Source organism: Panulirus ornatus, chromosome 30, assembly GCF_036320965.1.
Source record: "Panulirus ornatus isolate Po-2019 chromosome 30, ASM3632096v1, whole genome shotgun sequence".
Classification (NCBI taxonomy): domain Eukaryota; kingdom Metazoa; phylum Arthropoda; class Malacostraca; order Decapoda; family Palinuridae; genus Panulirus; species Panulirus ornatus.
In genome coordinates, this window is record NC_092253.1 from 4772501 (window position 1) to 4788638 (window position 16138).

At 43.5% G+C, this 16138-nt stretch overlaps 1 protein-coding gene across 1 annotated transcript in view; it reads left to right on the plus strand.

Annotated features, from left to right (window-relative positions):
- LOC139758341 (uncharacterized) overlaps nt 1-16138 on the plus strand; it is a 277842-nt gene that overhangs the window by 240305 nt on the left and 21399 nt on the right. The window contains exons 4-5 of the mRNA XM_071679630.1: nt 10574-10686; nt 13407-13519. Of these exons, the coding sequence (XP_071535731.1) occupies nt 10574-10686; nt 13407-13519 (226 nt within the window). The remainder of the gene's footprint in view (nt 1-10573; nt 10687-13406; nt 13520-16138) is intronic.

Genomic DNA, 16138 nt, shown 5'->3' on the forward strand with positions numbered 1-16138 from the left:
TAAGAGAGATATAACCCTTTCAATTGACCTTTCGTGACCTTAACAGAGATATAACCCCTTCAGTTGACCTCTCATGACCTTAACAGAGATATAACCCCTTCAGTTGACCTCTCATGACCTTAACAGAGATATAACCCCTTCAGTAACCTCATCAGAAAGACCTACCGCGAAGTTTGATCAGAAAGAAACCCCCTCCTCGCCATCAGCCAAGCCCAGATATTGGCACGACTCAGCCAGCTTAGAGGTCGAAAGGTATTTTCACGCGAGCGACCATTAAACTGTAAAACCATTCCATTTGCTGCTAGTCTGACGGATTTCTCCTGCCGCGGGAGTGGTAGAGGAGGAGGAGGAGGAGGAGGAGGAGGATGGGTGAGGAGGAGTGAGGAGGAGGAGGAGGAGTTAGGACACTTTTATATGACTCTTGCAGTAGGAGAAAGGCCGTGGAGGATTCTGAGGGAGTTGGGGGGAATGGCATAAGGCCTTTACTGCATTTGAGGTGCTGATGTCATTCGTAGGGATTCGCGCGATGGGGAAGTGTTCACTCTGGGCTTGCTGCGAATCGGCGATCCTGATAGAATATAAAAATGGAGGAGAATCTGTGCTCCCTGTGTTGTTATTCTTTAAGTTGTAGTGAGGGAAGAAAAATGGGTATAAGGGTATGTTGCCGTGGTGAGGTATCGTATATCACAGCTTTAGGAGGCGGATTGAGTCATATGAAGGGGGAGTAGGAGGTCGATATAAGAGGGATCATATCCCCTAAAAGAGATAATTCTTTGCCTTTCTGGGAGACTTTGTATAAACTACATAAACTCCTCAAGGCTTCCTTACCTTTGCAACTTCCTTGTCCTTAGGGTGTTACCATGTTAGCCTAGTACTTCAGTGGCTCTTCATTGATTCATTCTGTTGCCTTCCAACCACTCCGTTGCTAGGGTTCACATCCTCACACACCCCCCAAGAGCTTGTCCATGTGTTCTCATCTCCCAGTTTCCTCCTTCATTAGCTGTTAAATCTGTAAGTCCCCCGATACTCCACAAGGTTGGGCGTATTCAGGGAGAGGGTTCGCGGGGGCTACGGTCCCATTTGAGAGGCATCATCTGCATAAAAGATGCGCGGGCTGCTGTTTCCCCCCTGCTGGTTGGTCGGTGGGGAGGGAGAGAGGGTTGCGTCTGGCGCGTGAATTATAGATTGCGTTTGGCGACAGGACGCAAGCCTTGCGGAACCTCGCATCGTCATGGGAATTCTGATGACGCTGTAGGATTTATAGCAACTGTGTAAGGTACGTTCGTTGAGGGAATTAAGCGCTAGTAGTGAGGTTGATTTCTGGGGCTTGTCTTACTACTGGACAGGTTGTATACCGTCGGGTCCCTTCCTCCATACACATTGCTGAAGGCATTACCGTTGATGCATGTAGACTTCTAGCGATTGCTTTGAGTCCCTCCACGATCGCTCTTAAGACCCCGCAGTTCATGCGTCAGCCGATGGTATCTGCTCTATTTTTCCTTAGCGATCTCCAAAAAGAAAAAAAGATTAAAGAGGCTTTTGCGGAGGTAGTGTGCCTCTGTCCCTCTGGATGTCTTTGAGACCGAGATTACTGCATCTTTGATGACAATGCTGGGGGAGAAAAAGAGAGAGGGAGAAACAGCTCACCTTATCTTTGCAAGAATGATAAGCTTTCTTTCGGGTTTCTCTCGTGGGAAGGCAAGAGGTCGATGCCTCCCCATCTCTTTGGTATACGTCTATAAAAACCTTGTTTTAAGAGCACATTCTTGGATGATTCATAGAATGAGGAAGGTATTCTAAGCAGTGTCTAGAATTCCTCCATTAATGAGAAGTATTCAGAAAAGATTCACTATAGCAGGAAGATTATATAGAAAGGAGGCAAATAAAACCATACGTATACTTATATATTGCTTTCATATATATATATATATATATATATATATATATATGACTGTGAGCAGTTAACTTTAATGGCCACTCTCGCTCGCCCTCAAATTCTCTAGTTATTTCCTACGCTGGACATTCCCATTATATTTCTCATTTCCTCTTCTCCCTCAGTGATTCTCATTTTTTAAGGTTTCTCTCTCGCGTTCGTGTCTTGTACTTGACCTTATAAATCTCACCCGGTGTGTCCAACAATGTTGTAAAATTTTTAGACCAAATCTTTAACATTTCTTGTATCATTTCCCACTTCTGGTCTTTACCTTTCCCTTTCCTCTCTATTTCCTCACGCGAAAGATATCTCTATCTTTTCCCACAGTTGTATATTTATCTCTCTCTCTCTCTCTCTCTCTCTCTCTCTCTCTCTCTCTCTCTCTCTCTCTCTCTCTCTCTCTCTCGTATTTTTCTTAACTCTCGCATTTCACCACACCCAAACTCAAGACAATTTCTCAAAATGTTTCTTTGTAAAAAAAAAAAAAACCTCTCTCCCTCTCTCTCTCTCTCTCCCTTTTTCCCATACTTCATCTCTGTGGTCGCATGTCTCAACACACACACACACACACACACACACACACACACACACACACACACACACACACACATATGTAAGCGGCTTCCATATTATACTAACAAAGGCGAAGAATAATTAGCCCTAGTGTAAGCCTTGCGAAATGAGCTTTCCATTTTCGGCAAGCCAAAAATAATTGGCTTGACAAAGATGATGGCATGACAAAAACTCGGGGGGGGGGGGGGTTGTTTTGAGGGGGTGGGGAGGGAGGGAGGGAGCTTTGTAGGGCGGAACCCTCCCTACTAATTTAGGGGGAAGCTTTGAGGGGTGGAATCTGTACCAGAGGGAGGCTCTGCCAATTTAGAGGGAGGCTTAGGAGGGTGGAACCCTCCCTGCCAATTTGTTATTCTTCACTCAAATCATTACAAAGAAAATTGGAATTTTCCTGCGGCGGGTCCGTCTGGGGATGTGGTTTTGGGTATAAGGGTAAACAAAAATGTTAGAAACTGTAGAAAGATGCTAATTTGAATGAGAATAATAGTTTAGAGTATTCCTTATATACTACTACTACTACGACTACTACTAATGATAATACTACTACTAATATTACTACTACTACTGCTACTACTACTACTACTGCTTCTACTGCTACTACTACTACTAATATTACTACTACTACTACTGCAACTATATTACCAATACTACTACTGTTTCTATATTGCTACTACTAGTGCTATATATGTTATTTCTGCTACGAATACTGCTATTGCTATCACTACTACTATTACCACCATTTTTGGTACTACTACTACCACTATTACTACTACTGGTACTACTCTTACCCTTCTTTCAATGCCTCTTTCGCACCTGCTTCATTCTCACACAAGTGTGAAAAAAATGAGGTACATTCCTCACATACCAACAGCGCAGAGGAAAAGGCATTCTAACACTCTCATCTATCTTCTCTCCTGCTCTCATTCAGCCTCTCCTGCTCTCACTCATCCTCTCCTGCTCTCACTCAGCCTCTCCTCCTCCTCCTCTCACTTAGCTCTGATGCTATCTAACTTCCAGCCCAACCCAGCGACAATCCTCCACTCATTCTCATAATATCCAGTCTGATTTGGTTCCTCATCCCCCCTCACTCATTTAGATCCTCCACTCAGCTCACTTTTCTCAATTAGTCTCATTTTACCAATCACCCTCTCCACATTCAGCGCCTCTGCCTCACTGATTACTTTACTACCCATTCTACCTCATTCCTATTTCAAACTTAACCTCTTCCAGTTCAAAACTTCTATTTCATTAATCATTTCTGCCACTCATTATGCCTCAGCCCTATTTCAAACCCACCCTCTCACTATACAGCATACCTCACTCATTAATCACTCATGCCAAGCATTCTTTCTCATCCTCATATCCTACTCCCCTTCTCCCCGCACAGCACCTCTCCCTCATTAATCACTTCCACTCATTTTTTTTTCCTCACCCTATTTTTTTTACCCATCCTCTCCCCAAGCAACAGCACTCCATCGTTAATCACCTCTCCCACTCATTCTCTCCCATCTTCCATCCGTCCCTTCACTCTTGCTAACCCGTGCGAAATGAGAAGTTCACCCCTTCACTATTACTCCCCAGCTAAATTTACATCATCATGGAAGGACCATACACCACACACACACCACTGTTGTCATCGTCAGAGAACCACCCCTTCGCTGCCTTCCTTATGTTAGGAAACCGCCTCCCCGCTATCTTCCCAGTTCGGGGAGAAAAAGACAGTCTCGTTCAACAACGTTCTGCCCTGTGTTTCTCCTTTAATAATGGTTCACCCTGACATTTCTCTGGTGGTGGTGGTAGCGTCCGGTGACTTGGCTCCAGCGGCTGCTTCTCGCTAACACCGGTGGGCTCTTTTTTTTTTTCCACTCGTTCCCAGCCGGCTTTTACATACAGCCGGAAGGCTTTTAGCGGGACCAGCCGGCTTCCGGGGACGCTAGTCGGCGTAGACAGTCGATCTATAGCCATCAACAGCCTCAGCCAACCGAAGTTGAGATCCGAAAACACCAGATTATTTTTTTCAATGTCGCATGAAAATATAACCAACTGTGCGGGGATGAACTCTGAAAATATGACGCTCAAATATAAAATACAGAACAGAGTAACCCGATTAGCATTCGGTAAAATTCTACGAAAATATGATAAACTGTAAAATATTTCCGTCCGAGCAAAGTATGTGATAAGTTTCATGAAAATGCATCGCAGTTTATTAGAGGAAGATTTCCCAACACAACACCCAGACTCTGTCGGAAGTCGAACCAAACCTAACGAACTGTGCGAGCAAACACATGACATATTGCGACGTCTGATATCAAAATAATGACTGGTACAAAATTTCTCGATGAAATTGAACAAACCCAAGTTACTTTTTAGTTACGAGAGCTGCGGGAATTAACTATATAATATAACGATACTTGTGGAGAGTTTCGGCAATTTATAGCCAGCTTATGAGAAGTTGTACACCACACTCTCTGGGAAGTCGCACCAAAATATAACAAACCGTGCAAGATGACGCACCAGGCCGGGGGAAATCTGTCCAACATACATTACTCAAGAAATCGTAGCAGAATCTTCATGACCAACATTAAATTAAAATTGAATGTTTCCAATGACCCTAAAGTTGGCTAAATAAAATATTTTGGATAACCATAACGCTGATGACGGGACCGTAAAGTTTCCAGTAGTAGCCATAAAGAGCAGCACATAAACTCCTTTATTGTATCCCCTTTTAACTGAAAACGATTCGTAAAAACACGTACCGTCTAGCTGGTACAGAAGTCCTGGTCGTGGGGGCTTTGCCTTTGCATCGGCCCTTCCTAAGCAGCCTTCAATATGACCGTGCGTTGAAAATGTGTTTATACTATTATTGCCCTGCTTCTTATTTTCCAGGAATATGACAATACTAGTTAAATTTCATGTCCACCTAGCTATCAGATCTGAGTGAACAGGGTATAAGCTACTATACGTAAAGAATATACCGTATACACTCGTCTATAAGTCTACCTCGTGTATAGGTCGACCATTGATTTTTGGCCAAGAAATCATCAATTTATGACATGTTTCGTGTATAGGTCGACCCAAGTTTTTGAGGGTAATGGAACAACAAAATAGGATAATAAACCACAATATTTCATGGCATATAAAACTTATTTCAGAAAATCCTCACTAAAGAAAAACTCTGCGTTCTATAAAGTGAGGTTCGCTGAGCCTGAATCACCGCGCGCCGAAGGCAAATTGTTTACCATTTATTATGACGGCACTTTACACTGAAACGCAGGGAGTTTCAGCAAAACTACTATTCATTTCTGAAATTATATTCATTCAGACACAGTTAAGGTAAGATATACCAGTGATGTAAAAGTTTTTTGAACGAAAAATCCTACGCAGGAAGGGGATTCTATCATGTGAAGATTAGCAGAAATGTATATGTTTACCTTCTGCCATGAGAAAATGAGGTTATACGAGAAATAGAACTGGAAATCCTTGAAGCATCACCGCAGCCATGTTTCTGATTCGGTCGTCGGCACAAGGCGCGAGTGGTCCTCGGCGATTGAGGGAACGACACTCAGAGGGGTTACTCTCGTCATGTTGTGAGGTCACGTGGATAGATGTGGCTCTGGGAAAAGCCTTTTAACTGCGCTTGGATGCAAATGCTTTAATTAAATGCCGTAAAGTTGTAATTGGTTTTCCCATGAAGGATGAGTTTTACATGTTATTAAGGAGAGAAATGGTCGGTGTGAGGACTGGTCATTCAGCCTGGAAGAAGAAGAAGAAAAAGAAGAAGAAGAAGTGGGAGGAAAGTGTCATTAAATCGAAAGAAAATGTCGGTAACAGATTAAAGAAAGAATTGCAGGTAGATTGAAAAACACCAACAGACAGACATACAGACGAGTTGATAGATTCAGGCAAACAGATGGATAAGCAAAGATAGGAAAAGTCGTCTCACCGTACTCGAGGGTCGTACCATCGTGCTGAGGGGTCGTACCATCGTGCTCAAGGGTCGTACCATTGTGCTCAAGGGTCGTACCGTCATGCTCAAGGGTCGAAGGGTCGTACCGAAGGGTGTGGAAATCACATCTTATATTGCAGTTACAGTCCAGAGGTCTTTCTTTACAATACCAGCTGCAGTCTTTTTCCTCGTTAAACTGTGACAAATACTAAAGTTTAATCCTTATGTTACAATGTCTGACAGTTTCTTTTATGAAGACTTACAGTGAAGACATAGACTCGACAAAATATATATATATATATGTGTGTGTGTGTGTGTGTGTGTGTGTGTGTGTGTGTGTGTTTATATATATATTATCTTAATTCTCTGAATTCTAAATTCTAGAATATATAAATTTGAATTATGTTGTTAGCTTGTAAATTAGATATTTAAATGGCCTTTTTAGGGAGTGTAATAATTCTTGTATATTAAAGTGGTAGTGTTGGGTCGTGTCATACTCTCGTTACTAGTGTGATGGGAGGGGTAAACCACACGAGTTGATGTGGTATACTCTGGTCTACACCATGGTATACACCCTGGTTTACACCATGTTCTCAAGATATAGATGTTTATTTTTTCTTTTCTTTTGACCTGCAGAACGGAATTGCTTTGCGAGGGGGAAATGGGTGGTGAGGAGGAAGTATACGTGTAGTGTGGTATACTTGCATCACATGCCATACTCTCTTGTTTTGGGCCGAAGTTGAGAGAGAGAGAGAGAGAGAGAGAGAGAGAGAGAGAGAGAGAGAGAGAGAGAGAGAGAGAGAGAGAGAGAGAGAGTGTCCAAGGGAGAAAATTTACATAACAAAAGTCGAGCACGGAACCGCTCGCGGCAAAAAGGAACACCCAAACATTTAGACCAGAATTTGCTCTTATTTATAAACCTCACTGGGGAGGGTGGAGGGAGGAGGGAGGGGGGGGAAGATGTGAAGGGGAAGGGATGGGATGGAGGAGTGGAGGAAAGCAAGGTGGGGGGGGAGAGAAAAGGGTAGATTAGAGAGTAGCAAGCCGTTTTGGGAGAAGAGAGAGAGAGAGAGAGAGAGAGAGAGAGAGAGAGAGAGAGAGAGGGGGGGGGGGGAGATTGCTGTACCAACCTCTTTAGAAAGAAAATCTCATGCAGGTAAAATCGGACAGAAGCAGTTCACGGGGCGATAAGAAAACACCCTGTTATCATTTCCCATCTCCCAAGATTGCTCGAGAGTCCGCATGCATCATGGCTGATTGAATCAAAACATCTGCTTTTGTTTTTCACGTCTCGATTGCCTCAGTGTGTGTGTGTGTGTGTGTGTGTGTGTGAGTGTGGCGTGCGCGTCTGTATTAAGGAGGGTAAGTACTACTACGACTGCGGGGTCCAGTAAGAGAGAGAGAGAGAGAGAGAGAGAGAGAGAGAGAGAGAGAGAGAGAGAGAGAGGAACCCACCTGTACAAATAGGTGTATTCATGACCTCGTAATTCGTGACGTGTTTCGTAGCCTTGCCAGATGGACGCCATTCGACGCCATTCGATGATCTTTTTTCTTATAAAAGTTGTGATAACGATATTTCTTGATGGTTTTTGTTTTTCCTCGTGATTAATTATCTAATTACCAAAGTCATCGTACGGGGAAAATGCGCTTTGTTTTAGGGGAAATTACTGAATATCATCTTCACGTAGTTCACTCGAGTTTGAATACATCTTTTGGAAGCCTTTAATTGCGGCAAGATATTCAGAAATTCTCCGTTCGACATAGATACAGTTTTCTGTTTTCTATTTTTGTCTCTTTTTCAGAGCGTAGGCTCAGTTAAGCAGTTTATATATACAGTACCGATCATTCTTTCCAATGATTTTTTCCATGGCCGTATACTTTCTCTATACCACTTGGTGTTTCTCAGCCATTTCTGTTTTTACTGCCCTTTGTTGAGTCGGAGGGAGAGATGGGTGAGAAGATGTCCCCTGCTTTACTGATTGGAAATGACCTCATCAAGGACCATGAGGTCCCCTGTTGTCTCTAGTCCTCCGCCTGTGCTCCCATGTACCTCTTGGTTGCTACGATGAGATTTTGCAGTGATTGAGGGACAGCGAGAGGACAAAGAAGAAGAAAAAGATAAATTCCCTGACACCAATTTACTACAAACACCACGGATATCCACGCGAGCACCCTCGCCTCAACACGCTTTGCCTTTTACCCTTTCCTACCTCCGTGAATGCCACTCCAACCACAAAATCCGACTCGTTGCTTCCCCGGGAGAAGTAAAAAAAAATAAGAAAAAGAAAAATAGGAGAAAGAATAAGTAAATATTCCACTTTCCCTAACATGCAGAGGAAATAAGAGTCATCATATTCCCGCCATCAGCCCACAACAAACAGCAAGAAGATCCACGTGGCGGTCACACCAACACGCCCCGACTCCCCTCCTAAGCTCCCGATATCCCGCCAAAACACGACCGATGCCTTCAACATTTCTTAATGCCGCCAGACGTCATTTACCGCCGGGATGGACAAATAGGGACAAAGGCTGCGACGTGAGGGAGATAAACGAGGTGATACATCCATCCTCCCCCCCGCCCTCACCTCACCGCTAAACCACCACAACCTCCACCAACACCCCTCCCTCCCTCCATCACCACCACTTCCAACCCCCAAACACACTTGGCAAATCCCCCGAAAATAAGGTGCATGGGCTTCACGCAAGAAGGAGTGAGTGGGGTAAATACGATGGTCCTTTTGGAGGGTCGCGGATTGCTTGAGACTGACCCTGATGGGGGTGATGAAGTGGGTGAAGGGGCAAAAGGGTAAGTGGAAGGGTAGGGAAAGGTGGTAGGAAAAGAGAAAAGGAGAGAGAGAGAGAGAGAGAGAGAGAGAGAGAGAGAGAGAGAGAGAGAGAGAGAGAGAGAGACTGGCGTGAGATGTGTTCATCCGGAGGAGCAGGGGATGGCGCGGCATCAGCTAACAGGTGTCCGTCCGTACACCAGTGAGACAGATGCGCACAGGGTTGATCTTGGCGCACCTGTCTTTCACCCCCCCCCCCCCCCCCCCCCCCCCCGTCTGTCAGAGCCTCCGTCCCACTGACCTCTGTCCATCTGCGCCCTCCGTCCCTCTGAGATCCCCTCCCTCTAAAACCCCTTTTCCACTGGGGCCTCATTTTTTTCTTCTGGTCTTTGTATACGCCAGTGTTTGATGCTGCCTACGCCCTGCTAGAATTCTCACCAGTTGTCTTTGAGTTTGTGACACTTTGAACAGCTGATGGACATCCCAGGGAGCCTTTTTCAAGTCCTGGTATAGTCGCGGTGTCCTGGGACACCTCTCAAGTCCTGGAGTCCCGGTACGCCCCTGGTCGAAGCTGTATTAAGCTCTCTGTCTCTACCAGTCTCGAACATAAGTCCCAAAGCTCCGATATGTGTCCCTCCCCCCTGGTCGAATTCACATCGGGCCCCCTGTCCCCTACCAGTCGAGGACAGATTTCCAGGGAACAAGCTTAAAGTCCTGGTATGCCCCTGGTCGAAGCTGCTTCAAACCTACGATCTCCACGTATCGAGACAGAGGGTTCGATACAGTTCCGACTAGTTCGAGGGTCGGGACTCTTGAGTCATCGGCTGTGCTCTTGGATCATGAGGATGATTGAAGGAAAGGACGTAAATTTTTCTTTTCTTTTCGTGACATTTAATTCCCCGATTACTTATATATTATGATATATTGATGTATTAACAAAGACCTCTTCTTTATTGATATATTACATCCATTGATTCACATATTCTTCCCCCTGTTATTTCTTACATATTTACCCCTGCTATTTCATGTATTTGATTCCTTTAGCTTTTACATTTAAAGTGATCGTGCGCTTCCTCATAAATACTTTCTGTTTATTCATTCATATCCTCCCTCTCCATTCGTCCATCTCAAGTATCTATATGTATATATATTTTCCCTTTTTTCCTCTGTAGTCGCTTATTCATCCATGGATTTTTTCTCCACTTTCTCTATTCGCTCTTATTTTTTTGGCTTCTCTATCCCCAGCCACCAATGACATGTCGTCGTTTTCTAATAGGGTCAACCACCACAACCTACCCCTCCGTATCTCACTCACTCAATAACCCATTTTCTTTCTTCCAGACTAGCAATGAGAAATACGTTCCTGTTGCAGTCAGGATCCACGAGACGCTGGAGCTGGCGGACGACAAGTTCTACGTCATCAAATGTGGCCTTCAGGGCTTCATCAACAAGAGGTGAGTGCGAGAGTGAGGAGAGAGGAGAAGGGAGAGAGTAAGAGAAGGAGGAGGAGGAGGAGGAGGAAAAAAATGGAGTTACTTGATTAGTTTTACTCATCCTCTTCAAGCTTCGGCAGCAACTGCAGCAGTGAGAGGTGAGAGAGTGAGTGAGTGAGTGAGTGTGTGCCCGGAGAGGTGTGAGAGCAAGGGTGAGAGAGAGAGAGAGAGAGAGAGAGAGAGAGAGAGAGAGAGAGAGAGAGAGAGAGAGAGAGAGGAAACTGTAAAAAAAAAAAAGAAAGCAAGAGAAATGAGAGTTGAACGTCCAGAAGTTTTATGTTTTCAAGGACGGGCAGGTGAGAGCCTGAGGGAGAGGCAGAGAGAGTACAAGGGAGGGAGGGAGAGGAGAGGCGGGGAGGCAAGGCAGGACACTGCTACAGAGTAACTGATGCACAGGGGAGGAAAAAGGGAGAGAGAGAGAGAGAGAGAGAGAGAGAGAGAGAGAGAGAGAGAGAGAGAGAGACGGAAGAGGAGAGTAGGAGGAGAAGAGGACAATATGATTACGAAATCTTGATGCGTAAGCAACGTCTGATGATGATGGGTATATGAAGAACATAATGATAAATGGAGTAAAAGGGGAAAAACGTAAGAGACTAGAGATGATTACCTGTTCATGAATATTTAGTGTATAGTTTTCTGATCTATGTAGCCAAAATACCTATCATTTTTAATAGCTAGTTTTCCCTATTGATTGAGGAGAAAACTAGATATAAGAGTCTAGGGAAAAGGACAAGGGTGATGGGGGACAAGAGGGTGAGGTGGGTGATAGGGAGAATACCACAGGGAGATGATGAGGGTGAGTGGTGGGTTTTGGTAGAAGTCCAGGGAGATGGGGAGAATGTGAGGTGGGGCTGGTCTTGGGAGGGGACAAGGGAGATGGAGTGAGAGGGGTCTTGGAGGTGGGAGGACAAAAGATAGGGGGAGTACAGTGGGTCTTGGGAGTGGGGTGGGCGCGAGGGAGTTGGGGAGATTAAAGTGGATCTTCTTCATTCTCGCCTTCTACTTCCATGTCTTTATCATCTCTATCGTGTGTTCTATTCGTTTACTCCCTCTTCTTCCCTCTTCCCATTCTGTCCTTCCCCACGCCTTTTATCTTTTTTCATTTTCTTTCTCCTTTCATTAATTCAATTTCTAGTGTATCCTATTTTTCCTTTTGGTATCTTACCTATAGTCACATCTCTCTCTCTCTCTCTCTCTCTCTCTCTCTCTCTCTCTCTCTCTCTCTCACACACACACACACACACACACACACCCAATCTTCTTTCTCAGTTCCGTTCACACACTCATCCTCCTTCTCCCATCCTCTCTTTCTTCCCTGCTTACTCTTCCTTCCCTTCCCTCTCTCCCTCTTCTCTCTCCCTCTTCCTACCACCACCTCTCTCCCTCTCCCTCTCCCTCTCCCGCAGCGAGAACTCCCCACCGACGAGACTTTCCTCCTGCTGGGTCACAAAAGTTAGGGGAGGCTAATATGTATTTATTTGGCGGCCAAGTTTGGATGGACAGATCGGAGTATAGCATTCTGTTGCTCAATCTCTGGCCGGTTCGGTCAGCTGGCTGGCTCCCTCCTTAGTCCCTAGGGTGGAAATCCAGTAGAAAGAGACTTTCCAATCGCATCTAAAAAAAACCACAAGTCATGAAATAACACATAACACATGGGATAAATGATCGTGAGTTCATGGTGGGCAAGAAAAAGATAAGAATTATCATATGATTATAAATTCGGTAAATGATTTTCGTCCATACGATCAAAGGGTTTTTGTTCGTCCTATTACAGGTGTCTTTAATTCATCATTAAATATTTCTCTGATCTCTTATGCTGTTGCAAGTCCTGTGAAAGGAAAATTAATGTTTATGTTTGTTGTTGCTGTTGTTGTTGTGAATAAGACATATATCCATGTATGCATGCATGTGTGTGTGTTGTGTGTGTGTGTGTGTGTGTGTGTGTATTCATATGTTCATATATATTCATAATGTTCATATGCATCCATGTATAAACATATAGGGTGTCTATGTATGTATGTATACGTGGTCGTATGTATAGATGCATATTCATATATGTACAGTATGTACGTCTCTTCCTTTAATCTACACATAGCCACAACTCTAAATAAACAGTAAGTCCAATAATATAAACCGTGCTTGATTTATTTATCTATGTAATCTAATTATCTGTTCATTAGTAGAATAAATCAGGTCCTGTGCAGACTGGAAATCTATTTAAAAAGAATTTGACTCGCAATATCTATATATCTCTTTTGTGTTTAAGCCCCACATAGTACAGACACGTGAACAGTAAAATGCATAGACTTAAATTGCTGAAATAAATCTTGACTAAGATATAATACCATGATGTTCACGTATGCAAATAAAAATCATGATACATTTTCTTGAAAAATATCATGAAAAGTTATATCTAAAATGGCGCAGAAAAGGAAAGGAAACACCGATGTTTCGAAATAATGATCCACAGGATCTCGTGAAAAGCTGATGTTTCGAAATAATGAACCGGTGCAACTCCGACGTACCGAAACATGTTTCAAAGACTGTAAAAAGAACCGAAGCATGTTTCAAAGAATAAGAGAATCTCAGTGTTTTGGAGGTAGCGAAACACTGACGCTTCGAAGAAATGAACTGAAGTGTCTCGGTGAAACAACTTACTGAAGTGAACTTTGATGTTTCAGGAACGAATCGAGCTTCGTGAAGCTTCAGCTGCTGGACCCTGAGAAGAAGAAGGTTCGCGAGGCGGTGTTCGACAGGCGCTACATTCTCAAGGCCGACATCTCCAGACCTGACAGTGAGTTGTGATGTGAGAGAGAGAGAGAGAGAGAGAGAGAGAGAGAGAGAGAGAGAGAGAGAGAGAGAGCTGAAGGGGAGGGGTAGTGGGGAGAGAGGATAAGGGATGGGTGGAGAAAAGAATATGAAAGTGTGGAGGGAAGAAGAGGAAGGACGGGTGAGAAAAGAAATGAGAAGAATAAAAGAAGGAGAGGAAGAACGAAGGAGAGTTGGAGGTAAGAAAAAGAATGATTAGAAGGAAAAAAGGGGAGGATACTGGGTGGTGGGAAGAAGAGAAAGGGAGTAATGGAAGGAAGAGGGAGAAGGTTTAAATTTTGTTTCCCCTTTCTTAAGGTTATCTGTGATTATGCCTCTTCCTTTATTGTGGTAATTACCTTTTCATATTCTCTTTTACCCTCTTCCTTCTTCTGTCATAAGCTTCTAGTCTCTGCTTTCCTCCTTTTTCTCTATCCATCTACTGCATCAGTTGCTGCCGTCTTTTAGTCTTGTCTCAGTCCATTTTCCATCTCTTCTATATTTTCTCCCTGATCATTAAGTCTCCAGAATCATCTTAATCTGCTAGTTTCTCTATATTTCTAACTCCCATTATCTTTTTCTCTGCTGTCTATATCACGCCCAACAATTTCACCGCCTCTTTTTTTCTTTCCCTTCGCTCTCTGTTCTCGTCTCATTCGACAGTGGTAGGGACCACCTAACCTGCAGCAGGTACCAACTTTGGGGACACAGGAGAGTGCAAGTTAACTACACAACCTCGTCAGGTCATTATAAGTTACATCAGGTCATCGGGCGTTTTCCTCTCATCATTTATAAACGTCAGGGGTTCCAATAACGCCCCCTGGGAGACCCCAGGTATTGCCTTTTATTAGATCTAATTCTTAGTAATTGTATGATATTCTCGAGGGCCATTTTTTTTATGGCATGATGGGAGTAGTAGTGTTGCTGTTGGTGTGGCAAAGATCGAAATTCTGTTCTAAAATGTTTGGAAGGAACGTTCAAAACATAGTTAGAAAACTGGATTGCCCAGAGTGGGAGTCGGTGGAGACCTGCTGATAAGTGTCTATGTTTACTGTAATAATGTTTTTGGGATGATCATTCAGTCTGCCAACCTACGGTCTTTTTTTTTTGTAACGTTTGTTAGGGTTTCACTATACATCTTGTTTATCTTAGCTCTTCTCTTTGACTAATGGTTCGACATTTGTACCATCACTTTTACGTAAGAGTCAGGCGAAATACGAACCCCTATTTTTTTTGTCATTTCAAACCGTATGTCGATTTCAAATTCTTTATCTTGTTTTCAGCATGATTCCTTTTTTTTACTGATACTTCCATAAGGTATTATATTTCTCATCTTCACCTCGTCAATCTTGCAATCACCTTTTTTATTTTCACCTCGTAAATCTTTGTATAGATCTATACAGCATTGAATTCTTCCTTGTACGGATCTATACAGAATTGAATTCTTCCTTGTTCATGCATGCTCTGACGTGAAGGCTTCGGGGAAGTTTCAAGATCTATTACTCGTGGGGAAGGTGGCTGCTTCAGTGTCCAGTTTGTTTTCCCAATCTTGATTCGTCTCCGAGAATCAGTGATGGTAGATATGACTGGGAATCTTTAGCGTCGCACGTCATAACGAAGGATTAGGGAGATGATAGTGAAGGAAGGACTGACCACACATGTCTCTTTTTGATTCCTTTGGTGGTGGCAGGAGGAGGAGAGGAGGAAACATGGATGAGCTTTACTTCGCTTGGGGTCTGTTGAGTTTAGCGAAGGGGGGTGGGTGGGGGAGGTCAAAGAGGGTCCTTCGGGAGGAATTGACCTCAATTGTAGGTTCGATGAGCCTGATTAGCGAGATCACTTTAACCCAACATTTTCCTCCCTACACTTTCCAAAAAGCTTCGTCTCTTTCTTTTTCCCAACCTCGTTTGCGAATTAATCGACTCGTCATGCTGGTGAAAAGCTATTGCCTCCATTGGGACTCCTCTCGCTCATCTTTTATCGGGGAATCTGAGTGATATCTAATACTTTTCCCGGTCTGCACGATGACCGACCCCCACTAACCCCCCTCCTCACTCCACCCCACCCAACCCAAGGCAGCGCTCCAGTTTGTAGCGGAGGATGAAAATCCGCTTTGGTTTTTATCTAACTTCAGAACGGATACCCGAAGGAATTTCGGTGATTGTAACAATTTTTATCGGGGGGAGTTGATTAATCCACAAATAAAGCTGGAGGAAGGAATGTAAAACATTATATATATATATATATATATATATATATATATATATATATATATATATATATATATATATATATATATATAAACTGATCTTACAATCTTACTTTCCATCCATTTCAAAAGAACTAGCATTTGACTTTTATTCGTATTCATTTCCAGGACCTTCCTACTTCTATATCTATCTTCGAATCGGCCCAACAGTCTATCGAAGCCTTCCTCTGATATAACCAACAACACAGCGTCATCTGCATACATCGTATATTGAGTCAAGGAATATAAGAATTATAAAGGAACTGATTCACATCGAGTTTGTTAAGAAGAAAAGAATTGATGATTATGAAGGCTCATATTTTGGAAGAATTACCATACCTCACAGTCGACCCATCT